Genomic DNA, 13781 nt, shown 5'->3' on the forward strand with positions numbered 1-13781 from the left:
GGACCTCCTCCCTGTAGGCCAGCTCATCGTTGTTGCTGATGAGGCCAATCACCGTTGTATCATCTGCATACTTGATGATGGTGTTAATACCATGTACAGGTGTGCAGTCATAGGTGAAGAGGGAGTAGAGGAGGGGGCTCAGCACACAGCCCTGAGGAACGCCGGTGTTCAGGGTGAGGGGTGTTCTGGGTGAGGGTTGAAGAGGTGTGCTTGTCTAACCTCACAGACTGGGGTCTGTTGGTTAGAAAGTCCAGTATCCAGTTGCAGAGGGAGGGGTCGATGCCCAGGTTACCGAGTTTGGTGATCAGTTTTGATGGAATAATGGTGTTGAATGCTGAGCTGTAATCGATGAACAGCATTCTTACATTCTTGTAGAGGTTAATAAACTGCTCAAACATGCTGGTTTAAAAAAAATGTCAAAGAGTACAGATTACAACTTGTTTATGGGTTTGTAGGAAGGAACTGCAGATGCTGGTTTACACCAAAGATAGACACATTGCTGGAGTAACTCAGTGGGCCAAGCAGCATCTCTGGAGAAAAAGAATAGGTGATGTTTTGGGTCTGAACCTTTCTTCATACTATCGGGTTCCGACCCAAAACTTTGCTTCTTTTTCTTCAGAGATGCTGCCTGACCCACTGAGTTACTTCAGCCTTTTGTGTCTATCTTTTGTTAATGAGAGTGCTGTGTTTTGAGTCATGGGCACTAAGCTAGTTGTCTATCAGACAACAGTGATCCCTGCACTTCCAAGATTACCTACAGCAGCTCAAAGGATATCTATATCTCCAAAATTACCTTGGAATCCACTAGCAAGACAAACTCTTCTCCCAAACAAATATCCCCATCCTCGAGGGTCTGCTTGGCAGGTCACACCCTTTGCATGTCTGACACCATAATCGAGAAACATTGAGTTTTTCAGTAGATAGTAAAATGGAAACAAAAGAGGCTACAGATGCTGCAATCTGGAGCAAAAATCAGATTGCTGGAAAAACTCAGCAGCCAAAGAACATCAGCAAAGGGAAGGATAGTCAACATTTCGGGTTGAGTCTCTGTAAGGAGACTCCAGTTATCCCCTTGCATATGAAATGAAAAAATCTAAAATATACCCCAAAATATTTGATCCCGTTTGACGATCACTATTTGAAAGCATCCATAAAATATGTAGATTGAGGAAATGACTAGTTTAATAAACATTTTGCTCCTGATACCATGGTTGTGAATAGAATTAATTTCTTGACTGTTTGAGATAACTTCACCTTGGTGAGTTTTCCAGTGGAGTGTTAACAAGTCTTTTGGGTGTTGGCAGTATGGACCTTGAAGGGTCATGGGTGAGATCAGGTCATGTAGTAGCCAGCTTCTGCTGTGCTTCTGTAATCCACGGCTTTGATAGAACTTGGACAATGGTGGTCCCTGGGGTTCTTGTTTGGGTTTAAGAAATGTAATCTCATTGGAGATGTCAAACTTTGCCTCGTAAAAGCCATATTTTTGGGCAATGTAACCTATTCTCATGAGTTTGTTCTAAGAATTTGAGCTATTATTTTAAAACTCTTCTCCGATAGACCAAGCAAGGTGTTACCACCTCGGCTAAAAGTAGACCTCCCTCATCATCTACCACCAATGGCCGGGCTAGAAGGTAATTATTCTTCAGCACTTCTCATACAGAAGAGAAATGTCATATTTTATCTTTTGATAATTACAGTTAGTGAGTTTACCAGTTTGAGAATGGTTTATTTTTGGTCATTAATACAACCTAGATGTAGTTTTACTGCAGCAATGCTGAGTTTTGTCATCATTTTGCTCACTTTAAGCAACTACTATATATGGGTCTTCATATGTGTTATCCCTGTACAGCTATAGGCTTCTGTGGGGATACTCTCCTTCACCTTTCCTCAATAAATAACTGAAGATGGGAATAACACAATAAATCCCTAGAACCCACCCACCATTCAATTTGTTCTCCCCTATATCCCATAGCTCTGCTCTCACTCCCATTCTTCCCCCCCACCACTAGTAACAAGGTCAGAGTCCCCCTTGTCCTCACCTTCCACCCTACCAGCACATAAAACAGAATCTTCTGTCTTTTTCACCACCTCCAACAGGATCCCACTACTGGCCACATCTTCTCTCCTTTCGGCTTTCCGCAGAGACCGCTCCCTCCGTAACTCCTTGGTCAATTCATTCCTTCCAACCCAAACCACCCTTTCCCCGGGTACTTTTCTGTGCAACCGCAGGAAATGCTACACTTGTCGCTTTACCTTCCCCCCCCCCTCTATTCCATCCAAGGACCCAAGCAGTCTTTACAGGTGAGGCAGAGGTTCAGCTGCACCTCCTCCAATCTCATCTATTGCATCCGCTGTTCTAGGTGTTAACTGCACTACATCGGTGAGACCAAGCGTAGGCTTGGCGATCGCTTTGCGCACATCTCCGCTCAGTTCGCAATAACCAACCTGATCTCCCGGTGGCTCAGCACTTCAACTCCCACTCCCATTCGAAAACCGACCTTTCTGTCCTGGGCCTCCTCCATGGCCAGAGTGAGTCCCACTGCAAATTGGAGGAGCAGCACCTCATATTTTGCTTGGGTAGTTTACACCCCAGCGGTATGAACATTGACTTCTCCAATTTAAGGAAGTCCTTGCTTTCTCCTTCCTTCCCAGCTCTCCACTGTCTCCGCCTCTTCCTTTCTTCTTCCCGCCCCACATCATTCTGAAGACCGATCACGACCCGAAACGCAACCTATTCCTTCGCTCCACAGATGCTGCCTCGCCCGCTGAGTTTCTCCAGCATTTTTGTCTACATTCAATGAGTTCATGGTTGATCTGTGACCTAACTACAGTACCAATCTTTCCATGTATTTCTTGATACTCTTTAAACAATGTGCCATTCTAATAGTTATGATCTAACAAGGGTGACACAGCGGTAAAGTTGTGTTATTACAGCACCAGAGACCCAGGGATGTTCCTGACTATGGGTGCTGTCTGTACGGAGTTTGTACCTTCTCCCTGTGATTTTTTTTTTTTCTTTTCCGTATCGTATCTCCGTCCGCAATGCGGCCTAACATCGAGGAGTTGACGGCCTTTGCTGGAGACCGATTTCGAGCTCCACCGCCGGAGCCTGTGGACTTTAACATCGTGAAGCTCCTGGTCTCTGGTTAGAGACCGACATCGGTAACTCCAAGTCGCAGATGAGGGAAGAAGATTAGACTTTATTGCCTTCCATCACAGCGAGGAACGTGGGGAATCTGCTGTGGTGGATATTTATGTTAACTTTTATGTAGTTGTGTGTTGTGTTGCTTTTTTAGTGTGGCTACATGGTAAATCGCATATCACTACCTGAATTGGTACATGTGACAAAAAACCTTTGACCTGCGTGAGTTTTCTCCAGGAGCTCCAGTTTCCTCCCACACTCCAAAGATGTACAGGTTTGTCGGTTAATTAGCTTGGTAAAAATTGTAAATGATCCCAAGTGTGTGTAGGATAGTATTGGCGGGGTTTGCTGGTCGGCGCTGAGTCGGTGGGTCAAACGGCCTATTTCCGAGCTATATCTCCAAACTAAATTGAAAACAAACTAGGGTTCCACACTTCTATCGACCTTTGTTTACACTGTCCTTTATTCCTACACTCCGCAAGGATTCCCAGCCCGCCCTATCAGCTGCCTCTTAATATTAAGTATTAAATAGACACTTATACTAGGTTTCAATCTTAGAGGCCTGTCCCACTTGGCCGACATTTTAGGCAACAGCCTAAAAAGACATGGTCAGGTCGTGACAATTTTGGAATGTTTAAAATCCAGGGGCAACATCTGGGCGTCTCATCATGTCGTGCGCCCTATCACACGCTGACGTATGCTGTCCTGTGGGTGATGACCGGTTAGGATTAGGGACTGTAAAATATTTACTTTATATTAATATATTTTAATTAATACTCTTGTCCTTTCTTGCCCCCCCCCCCCCCCCCCGGTCGGTGCAGACTCGGTGGGCCGAAGGGCACGGGATCTCTGAACTAAATGTGACACGGGCCCCAGGGGTTGGACTCGAACCCCCAATATTCTGCATGGGAATTAAACGGTTGGCCACGGGTTGTCCCAGAGGCAGATCTCTCTTCCAATGGTCTCTCAAAACCCCCAGAGGCAACGGGCATTTCAACTGGGTGCAGGCAATGTTGTCAATGTACCAGTGCCATCCACCTGCTCCGCCACTAAATACCCACCACCCATTTTAAAGCAAGGCGAGGGGGGGTTGTTGTTCCCAAAGTCTGCATTTCTCCCATAGTCAATGTTATTAAAACAGATGAGGTGGCCTTTGTGCAGTAGTATTAGTAGCAATGTTACAAAATTTTGAGATTTAAAAAAATCAAGTCTGCAATTTATCCCATCAGATAAAGCATAAAAATAAGTTTAATTTGACACCTAATTCACTTTCATATCTCAAGTAATAAAAAAGTTATGGCCATTTTCATACTCGGAAATTAGCATCTTGTTCCCTATTGATTTTCTATGGACATAACAAAAAAGCTGTGATCATGGACAGTCAAAAGCACATAACCTTCTTAAAAATTAAGAGAACTGAATTAAATTTTCAGTTATCATAGATTGAACCATTCTGAAACAAATATAAAATAATCTTACTTGGATGACCTGAAATTAAAGCATATAATTAGTTAGTTACCCAATTGTAGCTAATTTCAAACTTCAATTACTAGATCTAAACATCTATCCATTTCTTAATAAATTATTAACATTTTTAAATAGCCTAAGTGTCCAAATAATATTCACAAATAATTCACAATAAAACATGATTTTTAAATCTCATTTACATAAATTTATAGGCCAAATGGAAGGAATTTAGTGTTTAATTGCTGTAAATTAAAGTCCATTTAAATCGGCTTTCTAGTGGGTTCCTGTGAACGCGCTGGTTTAGAACGTTCACATTGCAGTGGATTTGTGCCCTCAAATGCCCAGAAAAATACTGCGGGATATAAAGAGCCCAAAATGAACTACTCGCTATAGAAAACTTTATTATACAGGGTTCTTAAGAAGCCCCTTTTAATGTAAAAATAAGGTACATACCTTTAATTGTTTGCTTTATAAAACCCTGGGGCTGCGAGAGGTCGCGGGTTGAGAGAGTGATTTTAAAACTACTATAACTATTATACAAGGCCATAAAAACTAATAATACCTTTTGCGACGGGGTCTTTCAGCGATTTGTCGTTAATGATTTACTAGGCTGAACATCTTCGATTGCAACAGCCTAGTAAAAATCGCGTTTTAAACCCGCCCCCTCTAAACAGCGGCAAAATCATTCACACGGCCTGGGGCAGATTCTCAGCCACGATTCAGGTAGGTTTTGTAACATACCTAGTATTAGTGGGATCTGGTCACAGGCTGGGTCCACAAAGGGGGGGCATCGGGGAAAGTGGGTGGGGGGGGGTTGGAGAATGTGAAGGGAAGTGGAAAAGGGGGAGAAGAGTGGAGCAGAGAGAAGGGAGGAAGATGGGGGGAGAGAGAGGGTAGAAGGAGGGGTGGAGGGAGAGGAGCGTTCAGTCTAGACCAGTGGTTCCCAACTTTTTTTAGGCCATGCCCCACCTAATCGCCTCTAAAATCCTGATGGCCCACCCCCCCCAATGTGGTGATATATAATTCTTATTTAAAAAGTGAACTCCATTTCAGCAGAAGAAGCTTAAAACACCAATACCTTGGTTTAAACAAGCTTCAAAAGAACATGGCATCCATGAAAAAGAAAAATGAAATAAACAAAAGACAGTTAAAGTTCTGAGCAAGAAATCACTAAAACATTTGTAAAAAAAATTAGGTGGAAATTGCCCCCCTTAAAAATCAAATTGCCCCCCTGTGGGGCGTACGCCCCACGTTGGGAACCACTGGTCTAGACGGTGATTGGATCTGGAAGCGGACCAATACATCTGTAAATATAACTGAACGACTCAGACGTCTTTTCAAGTTCAAGTGAGTTTATTGTCGTATGTCCCTGTATAGGACAATGAAATTCTTGCTTTGCTTAAGCACACAGAAAATAGTAGGAATTTACTACAAAACAGATAAATGTGTCCATATACCATGATATAAATATATACATTTTCATTTGCACAATGGATTTTATTGCATTAATATTAATATATTAATGTTTAAAATCCATGCATTGAAGGAAGAATATTTTACAGCCCATCTGTGGTCCCTAACCGGGCATCACCCGCAGGACATCATACACCAGCGTGTATGTCATTTAACTTGACGGTTTTACGGGCGTCAGTTACTGACGCTGCTCAGTCGCCGAAAAAAATCACAAAGTGGGACAGGCCCTTTAGGTTCTGTAATGTTTCTTCATAATTGAGCTTGAAAAGCAGGTGAGATGCTGCTAATTCTGCATGGCATTTTTCTCAAATCTCCATAGTATTCCCCAAGTGTATTGTCCAGGATAATATTGGCTTGGCTGGATTATTTCAAAAACATCTTAGCGTAGACACGACACATTTTCTTTGGCATTTTTTAGTGTAGGTTTTAGTTTAAAGATGTAGCATGCAACTGGTCCTTCAGCTCACTGAGTCCATGCAAACTATTGATCACCTGTTCACACTAGTTCTGTTAGTTTCACCTGCCCGTGTTTGACCCATATCTCTAAATCTTTCCTATCCATGTACCTATACAAACGTCTTTTAAATGTTATCATACCTCCTCGACTACCTTCTCTGGCAGCTCGTTCTGTATACCTACCATCCTCAGTGAAAAACATTGCCACTCGGGTTCCTATTTAATCCTTCCCCTCTCACCTGGGGAATGTTTTGTTTTTAGTGTAGAGATACAGCGCAGAAACAGGCCCTTTGGCCCAGCGACCAGCAATCCCCACACATTAAGACTATCCAACATACTTTAGGGATAATTTTATATTTATACCATGTCAATTAATCTACAATCCTGGACATGTTTGGAGTGTGGAAGAAAACCGAAGATCTCAGGAGAAAACCCACGCGTTCACGGGGAGAATGTGCAAACTCCGTCCAGACAGCACTCGGGATTCTGCGCTGCAGCACTGTAAGGCAGTAGCTCTACCGCTGTGTCCAACTCTACCTTTTACTGTAAATGTTTGTGCAGGTTAGCTCTAATCGTCTTTTCAATTCTACAGGACAAGTCGGATCAAAGGGCAGAGCTCTGCAAATACTTATGATATTTGGGGACCCACACCACTGATAACACCCAAGTTTGATTCACGGTCAGTTTATTAAATATTGAAACAAATGAGCTGGAAGCTTTTTTACATTCCATGGGATTATGTAATTGGGATCAAAACCCGAAACACGTGCTACTGTACTATGCTTCAGGAATTATGAACAATATTTCTGACTGCATAAGAAACCTCAGAAGTTTCACCTGTCATCTGTTGTGTATCTTGCTAACATAGGTTGCCAGCGACGGCGGCTCGTGTGCGAAAGATGGGGGAGCGTGTGTTTAGCTTCACGGGAAGCCCTCTCGTTGATGCCACAGAAACGGAGAATAGACAGGTGAGCTGACGACGGATTTTAATACAAGCAAAACACAAAAGTACTGCAGAAACTCAGAAGGTCAAGCAGCATCTGCAGAGGGAATGGACAGGCAACTTGGCATTGGCACACTTCAGACTGTTTGTAGTTTGGTGGGGTGAACAATCTGGAAAAAGATGGGTGCCGGACATTGCCTGGCAAGTGATAGGTGGATATGGGTAGGGGGGTTTGATGAACAGATTGGTGCACGAGGGTTAGGGATAAAAAGGAGACGGGGGGGGGGGGGTGTCTGATAAGGAGAGAAGAGATGTGGAATGTAAAGCCGGAAGCAGTGATATAGGCAGAAGGGGACATGCAGAAGAGGGAAGATGGAGGATAAAAGGATGATGAAGCAGCAGGGGTTTGGAACATCTATAACATCTTTGGTCATTTAATTATGGGTTCTGGTTGGTTTAGTTTAGAGATACAGCCTGGAGACGGGCCCCTCGGCCCACTGAGTCCACACTGACCAGTGATCCCCGTATGCAAGTACTATTCCACACAGAAGGGACAATAAACAATTTTTACCAAAGCCAATAACCTACAAACATATATCTTTGGTGTGTGGGAGGAAACCAGAGCACCTAGAGAAAACCCGTAGGGAGAACGTACAAACACCGTGCAGGCAGCACCCGTAGTCTGGATCGCACCCACGTCTCATTCGTTGTAAAGCAGCAACTCTACCGCTGTGCCACCCTTTTATTCTGCCAATTTATCCTACAATCGGGTTTAAGTTGATTTAATCTCTACAGGAGTTCTAATTTTTTATTTTCCCCCCCCTCTGTTGTAGGACATCCAAATTCTGGCCAGCAAGATAAGCAGCACAGATTTAACTGAACTGGATGACCAGACATTTAAAAGTATTGAACAGCTATCTGTAAGTATCACATTCTTAAATGTAATGCTCTAAATTTTTCAAATATGCCTTGATCACACTATAATGATTGTAGTTGCAACAAATCACTGATATGATATTCTGTCAGGCCGGCTGCTCCAGTTCGTGAGTCTTCATGCATGTCTAATATAATTTTCTACATTTATTAATGACATTGAAAATAACTTTAGGTGTCTCATCATTCAAATAGTTAACTTGGTTATCATTTTTTAAATTATGAGACAAAAACGGACTGCTGGAGGTGCAGTGCAACAGGCCTTGAACCTGGTGAGACGCAGGAGGAGCCTGGCCAGGACTCATCCCACAGAGCCCAGTCCCAGAGTCTCCAAATCCTTGCAGAGTAGTTATTAAGATGGCTGATCCGTGAGCAATTGCTGCTGGGGCACAAGTCGGGGCCTGATCAACCCCGGCTGGGTCGCCTGGGCGAGGGTGTCTGATGTTGTGAGACCCGAAACACCCTATGACCCCAGGTCACATCACTGAGGATGCGTCCCAGCGCATCTAGAAAATGTTTATTTTTCACCTTCTCACAGCTGGTTGGGCATCTTTGGGAAGAAACAGGAATTTTATGGGGGAGTGTAATAAATTATGGGAATCTTGCTTGAATATCAATTATCTGAAAAATCAAACGATAATTGCTTGTTTTTTTCAAAGGTTCTAATGTTAATCTAGTGCTATACAGATTTGATCTCTTCTAGATGTGAGGATCCAGTTTGTGAATGCGGGCATCCAGTTATTTAGCTACACTTAGTGAGATTACATTATCTGCATGAAAAGGGAGCACTTTTCAGATGGAAATTTGGATGATTTGGAATAAAAATCAAATGATATTTCCCTTTCATTTCCTATCACCCATTCTCTCTGCTAGTCTGGGATAAATTGCACTCATTTTCTCTTATTAACTGTCACCATCATCGACTCTACTCGGGGCCATAACTCAGATTTTAAGTTGAGCAAGGACCTTAACTTCCTCCTTCGTGCAGTTCATAAACTCATAGCCTCCAGGAGCAGATTAAGCCCATTTGGCCCATCATGTTTCCTCTGGCATTCAATCATGGCTAATCTGTCGTTCCTTCTCAAGCCCATTCTCCTGCCTTTGCCCCCGTTACCCCTGACACCCGTACTAATCAAGAATCTGTCCTCTCCACCTTAAAATATCCATTGACTTGGCCTCCCAAGCAGTCTGACAACGAATTCCACAGATTCGCCGCCCTCTGACTCTAGAAATTCCTTCTCTCATTTCTAAAGGTGCTTCCATTTATTCCGAAGCTACGGCCTCTGGTTCGAGACTCTCCCATGGGTGGAAACATCCCCCCCCCCCCCCCCCCACCCCCATCCGTAAGTGATAGGAGCACAATTAGGCCATCTGGTCCATCAAGTCTACTCCACCATTCATTCATGGCTGATCTATCTCACCCTCCTAACATTATTTTCTCCCCTTCCTTCTCCCCATAACCTGTAATAATTAAGTATCTATCTCTGCCTTAAAAATATCCATTGACTTGGCCTTTACAGCCTTCAGAGGCAAATGAGTTCTACAGATTCCACAGATCTTTAGTCGTTTTCTGACTAAAGAAATTCATCCTCATCTCCTAAAGGAACATCCAACATCCTTCAATTATTACATTTATTGGGTGGATGGGTTGGGTAAGAATAGTGTAACAAATGTTAGAGTGCAGCATACTAATTTGTCTCTTTTGTTTTGTAGCGTCAGCTGAATGAAATGTTGAAGACGACAAGATGAAAGCAAAGATGACAATGTAATTAATTCATGTGACTTGTTTAAAGTTTGATATTATATGGTTTCAAAGTGAATAAACTTGTTATTAAACATTATAGATTTTGCTACTGGAGGGTATAAAGCATTGCTAGTTTTAGTTAACAACTACACACAGGCTATTCCTGCCTTTTGAGTTTCACGTAATTATTATTTTTGCACAGAATTTTCCTTTCTTTAACATCCTCTCTTATCAGATTAGAGCTGCATTATTAATTTAGTGACTATGCAATAAATAAATGCCGAAAGGTGGCAGCTATGGTGGAAAACAGACAAATAACATTTTGGGTTGGGACCTGACACAATGTCACCCATCCGTTTTCTTCAGAGATGCTGCCTGACCTGTTGAGTTACTCCAACACTTTGTGTCTATCTTCGGGACACTTCTTGAGACTGAAAAAGGTCCTGACTGCTTCCATGGGAGAACCTCCAACGCCACTCTATCCTGCTGCCCTTCTCTTAATGCTAACAATCCCACTTCACTTTGTCCTAAAGCAAACTACACTATCCTTTTTCTTACGAGTCCATTGCTGCTGCCCTATGATCTGATGTCTGGCCCCCACCCCTGACCTCTTCTCCAATGCTTGACTACCTATCTCCAGCAGATCACTCCCATAGTACCTCTGCTAACTCCTTGAGTTCTAAGCCCACCTTCATGTTGCACACTCTCTTATTTCCTCTTAGTGACTATCCTAGGTTGTTCTTTACATGGAAGAGCATCTTTTAATCTCTGCAGTCCACATAGTAAAGTAGGTTTTTAAGCTGTGCTTTGTGCAATCTGAAATGTGGGACTGGAATCAAAGAAGGTGCACTGGGTAATCTGAGCTGCTTTTCTGTCTTATGAGCAACATACAACCATACCGCCACTATCTCTATTTTTCCCTTATTTCCAGACTATTTTTAACTGGACTCAAATTTTCCAACTTCCCGTTATGTGATCTGAGTTCTGCAGAGAATGATGTTTAGTTTAGAGATGCAGTGTGGACATGGGCCCTTTGGCCTACTGAATCCAGGCTGACCATCAATCGCCCATTAGCATAGAGCTAGTATGATCCAACTTTTTCATCCACTCCCTACACACAAGGGGCAATTTGCAGAGCTGGGGGGCAGTTAACCTACAAACCCGCACGTTTTTGGGATGTGGGAGGGAATTGGAGCATCCAGAGGAAATCCAAGTGGTCAGCAGGGAAACAGCACATAAAGTCAAGATCAACCCCAGGTGTCTGGCATTGAGGCAGCAGCTCTACCAGCTGCCCTGAATAATTGTCCACTGGATTCATTTTACCTTGATACCTCAATTTCTTCATTTAAAACAAAAAATTGGATACTGTAAACTAGTGGCTGGGAATCTAACCTGGGCCAACTGCTCGGTGGGCAGATATGAAAGGAATGTTTATAATAATACCAAGAGAAATTGCTGAATAATCATTTTTCAAAACTCCATGTCAATTAAACAGAAAACTGCATAATTCATCCTGCTTGAACTGATGCTACAGGATTCGCAGTGGGGTAGGGGGTAGTTTTAAAAAATAAACCTTGCCTAATTATAAACTGTCTTTTATCCTCCAAAAAAGGTGCCTCTGGTCCCATGTCTGTTGTACTGCTTTATGGAAAGGTGCAACTATTTCAATAAATCTGCCTTGTAATGAATACAGCTGGAGTGGTTCATGGATAAAATGAATGCCCTTTTCACCACTGGATGGCAATATAAGTCAACAAATAGAGTGAATGAAAGTAGGAATGCACTGTCAAGAGTCTAACCAAATTGCAGTAAAAAATAAGTTGTTTCTACAATATTTGTAACAGAGGACTTTAGTTTTGGATTCATCTTGTTGAACCACTCAATGCTAAGCCTGCATGTGTTTATTGAAGAACAACAACAATCCATAGCACAGAAAATATTTGTTGACTACTGTACTGTAACTCAGTATTAGAAACCACCAGCAATGGTTGCCTCGCCAACAGTCTGTCTGTCCTTTCCTTTGTGTTTTAATTGTATGTTAAATGTATGTTTTTAGTGTTCTTTGGTTTTTATTTGGGGGGGGGGGGATTGTGGGAGACTTCTGCTAACCTCTTACCTCGACTGAGATGCAATTTATTTTCCCGCCGTATGGTATCTGCCTGCACTGCGGCCAAACATCGAGGAGTTGGCAGCCTTTGCTGGAGACCGATTTTGAGAGTGGGTGCCTGCGGGACTTTAACATTGCGGAGCTCACGATCCCTTTGCCAGGGGTCGACCTCTCAGCTCCAAACGTGGGTGCTTGCAGACTTAACATCACGGAGACCGCGGTCTCTGGTCGGAGGCCGACTTTGGGAACTCCAAGCCGCAGGAGTTTCGATCGCCCTGATGCGGGGGCTTCAATCGCCCTGCCGGATGGTTCGACTGCCCCAACCACGGGAGAATTATAGAGGAAGAAGATTGGTCTTTATTGCCTTTCATCACAGTGAGGAATGTGGGGAATCTGCTGTGGTGTATGTTTATGTTAACTTTTATATAGTTGTGTCTTGTTGCTTTTTTTGTATGGTTGTATGGTAATTTGCATATCATTGGTACATGTGACAATAAAATACCTTTTAAAAGAACTCGCAATTCAGTAAACAATAGGTGCAGGAGTAGGCCATTCGGCCCTTGGAGCCATTCAATGTGATCATGGCTGATCATCCCCAATCAGTACCCCGTTCCTGCCTTCTCCCCATATCCGCTGACTCCGCTATCTTTAGGAGCCTTATCCAGCTCTCTTGAAAGCATCCAGAGAACCTGCCTCCACAGCCCTCTGAGGCAGAGAATTCCACACACTTGCAACTCTCTGTGAGTTTTCCTAACTGGTTTTCATAACCATGGGAGGTTCCCAAAGCAATTTACAAGCAATGAAATGTCAGTGATATTCAAGTGTGAGCATTATCTACTGGCAAACTAGCCCAGTGTGCAATCCCTGCAGGCTGACTGCTATTGCTCTATTCACCGAGATCATCCAGCAGATTGTTTGTTGTGCTAAATGTATCTCCCTTCCTCAATCAAACGTTAAAGGGCTGCAGAGGTAGAGCTGCTTCCTTACAACACCAGAGACCCGGGTTTGATCCTGACTATAGGTGGAGTCTGTACATTCTCCCCATGACCTACTTGGGTTTTCTCCGAGATCTTTGGTTTCCTCCAATACTCCAAATGGGTACAGGTTTGTAGGCTAATTGACTTGGTATAAATGTAAAATTGTCTCTCGTGTGTGTTGGGTAGTGTTAATGTGGGATCACTGGTTGCCGTAGACTCGGATGTGTCAAAGGGCCTGCTTCTGTGCTGTATTTCTAAACTAAACATTCATGGGGAGGGCAGCGGGTCTGTGCAGTACTTTTTATGACTCGCATATCCAGAACACTCCAAAATGTAACATCACGTGTTGTGATTCATTTGAGTGGGACTCCTGTATATGTGGAAGATTTAACTTGGGGGTTGGTTCAGTGGGCGGTGAGAAATCTGGATCTTGCCCTGGCACTATCCACAGAACAGCACAGGGGGTTGGATGGAAAACTTCACAACGGCTCAATATGGGAAGATGCTGCATGTCCTGTTGAGTTACTCCAGCATTTTGT

The 13781-nt window shown here is 43.2% G+C and overlaps 1 protein-coding gene across 2 annotated transcripts in view; it reads left to right on the plus strand.

The window, feature by feature from the left end:
• Positions 1 to 12779, plus strand: part of cdca8 (cell division cycle associated 8) — a 141138-nt gene extending 128359 nt beyond the window's left edge. For both annotated transcript variants that reach the window (XM_055656057.1, XM_055656058.1), the window contains exons 7-11: positions 1558 to 1631; positions 7131 to 7217; positions 7407 to 7506; positions 8315 to 8401; positions 10128 to 12779. In XM_055656057.1, the coding sequence (XP_055512032.1) occupies positions 1558 to 1631; positions 7131 to 7217; positions 7407 to 7506; positions 8315 to 8401; positions 10128 to 10163 (384 nt within the window). In that variant the 3' untranslated portion in view covers positions 10164 to 12779. The remainder of the gene's footprint in view (positions 1 to 1557; positions 1632 to 7130; positions 7218 to 7406; positions 7507 to 8314; positions 8402 to 10127) is intronic.
• The last annotated feature ends 1002 nt before the right edge of the window (positions 12780 to 13781 follow it).

The sequence above is a fragment of the Leucoraja erinacea genome, chromosome 26 (genome assembly GCF_028641065.1).
Source record: "Leucoraja erinacea ecotype New England chromosome 26, Leri_hhj_1, whole genome shotgun sequence".
In the NCBI taxonomy this organism is placed as follows: domain Eukaryota; kingdom Metazoa; phylum Chordata; class Chondrichthyes; order Rajiformes; family Rajidae; genus Leucoraja; species Leucoraja erinaceus.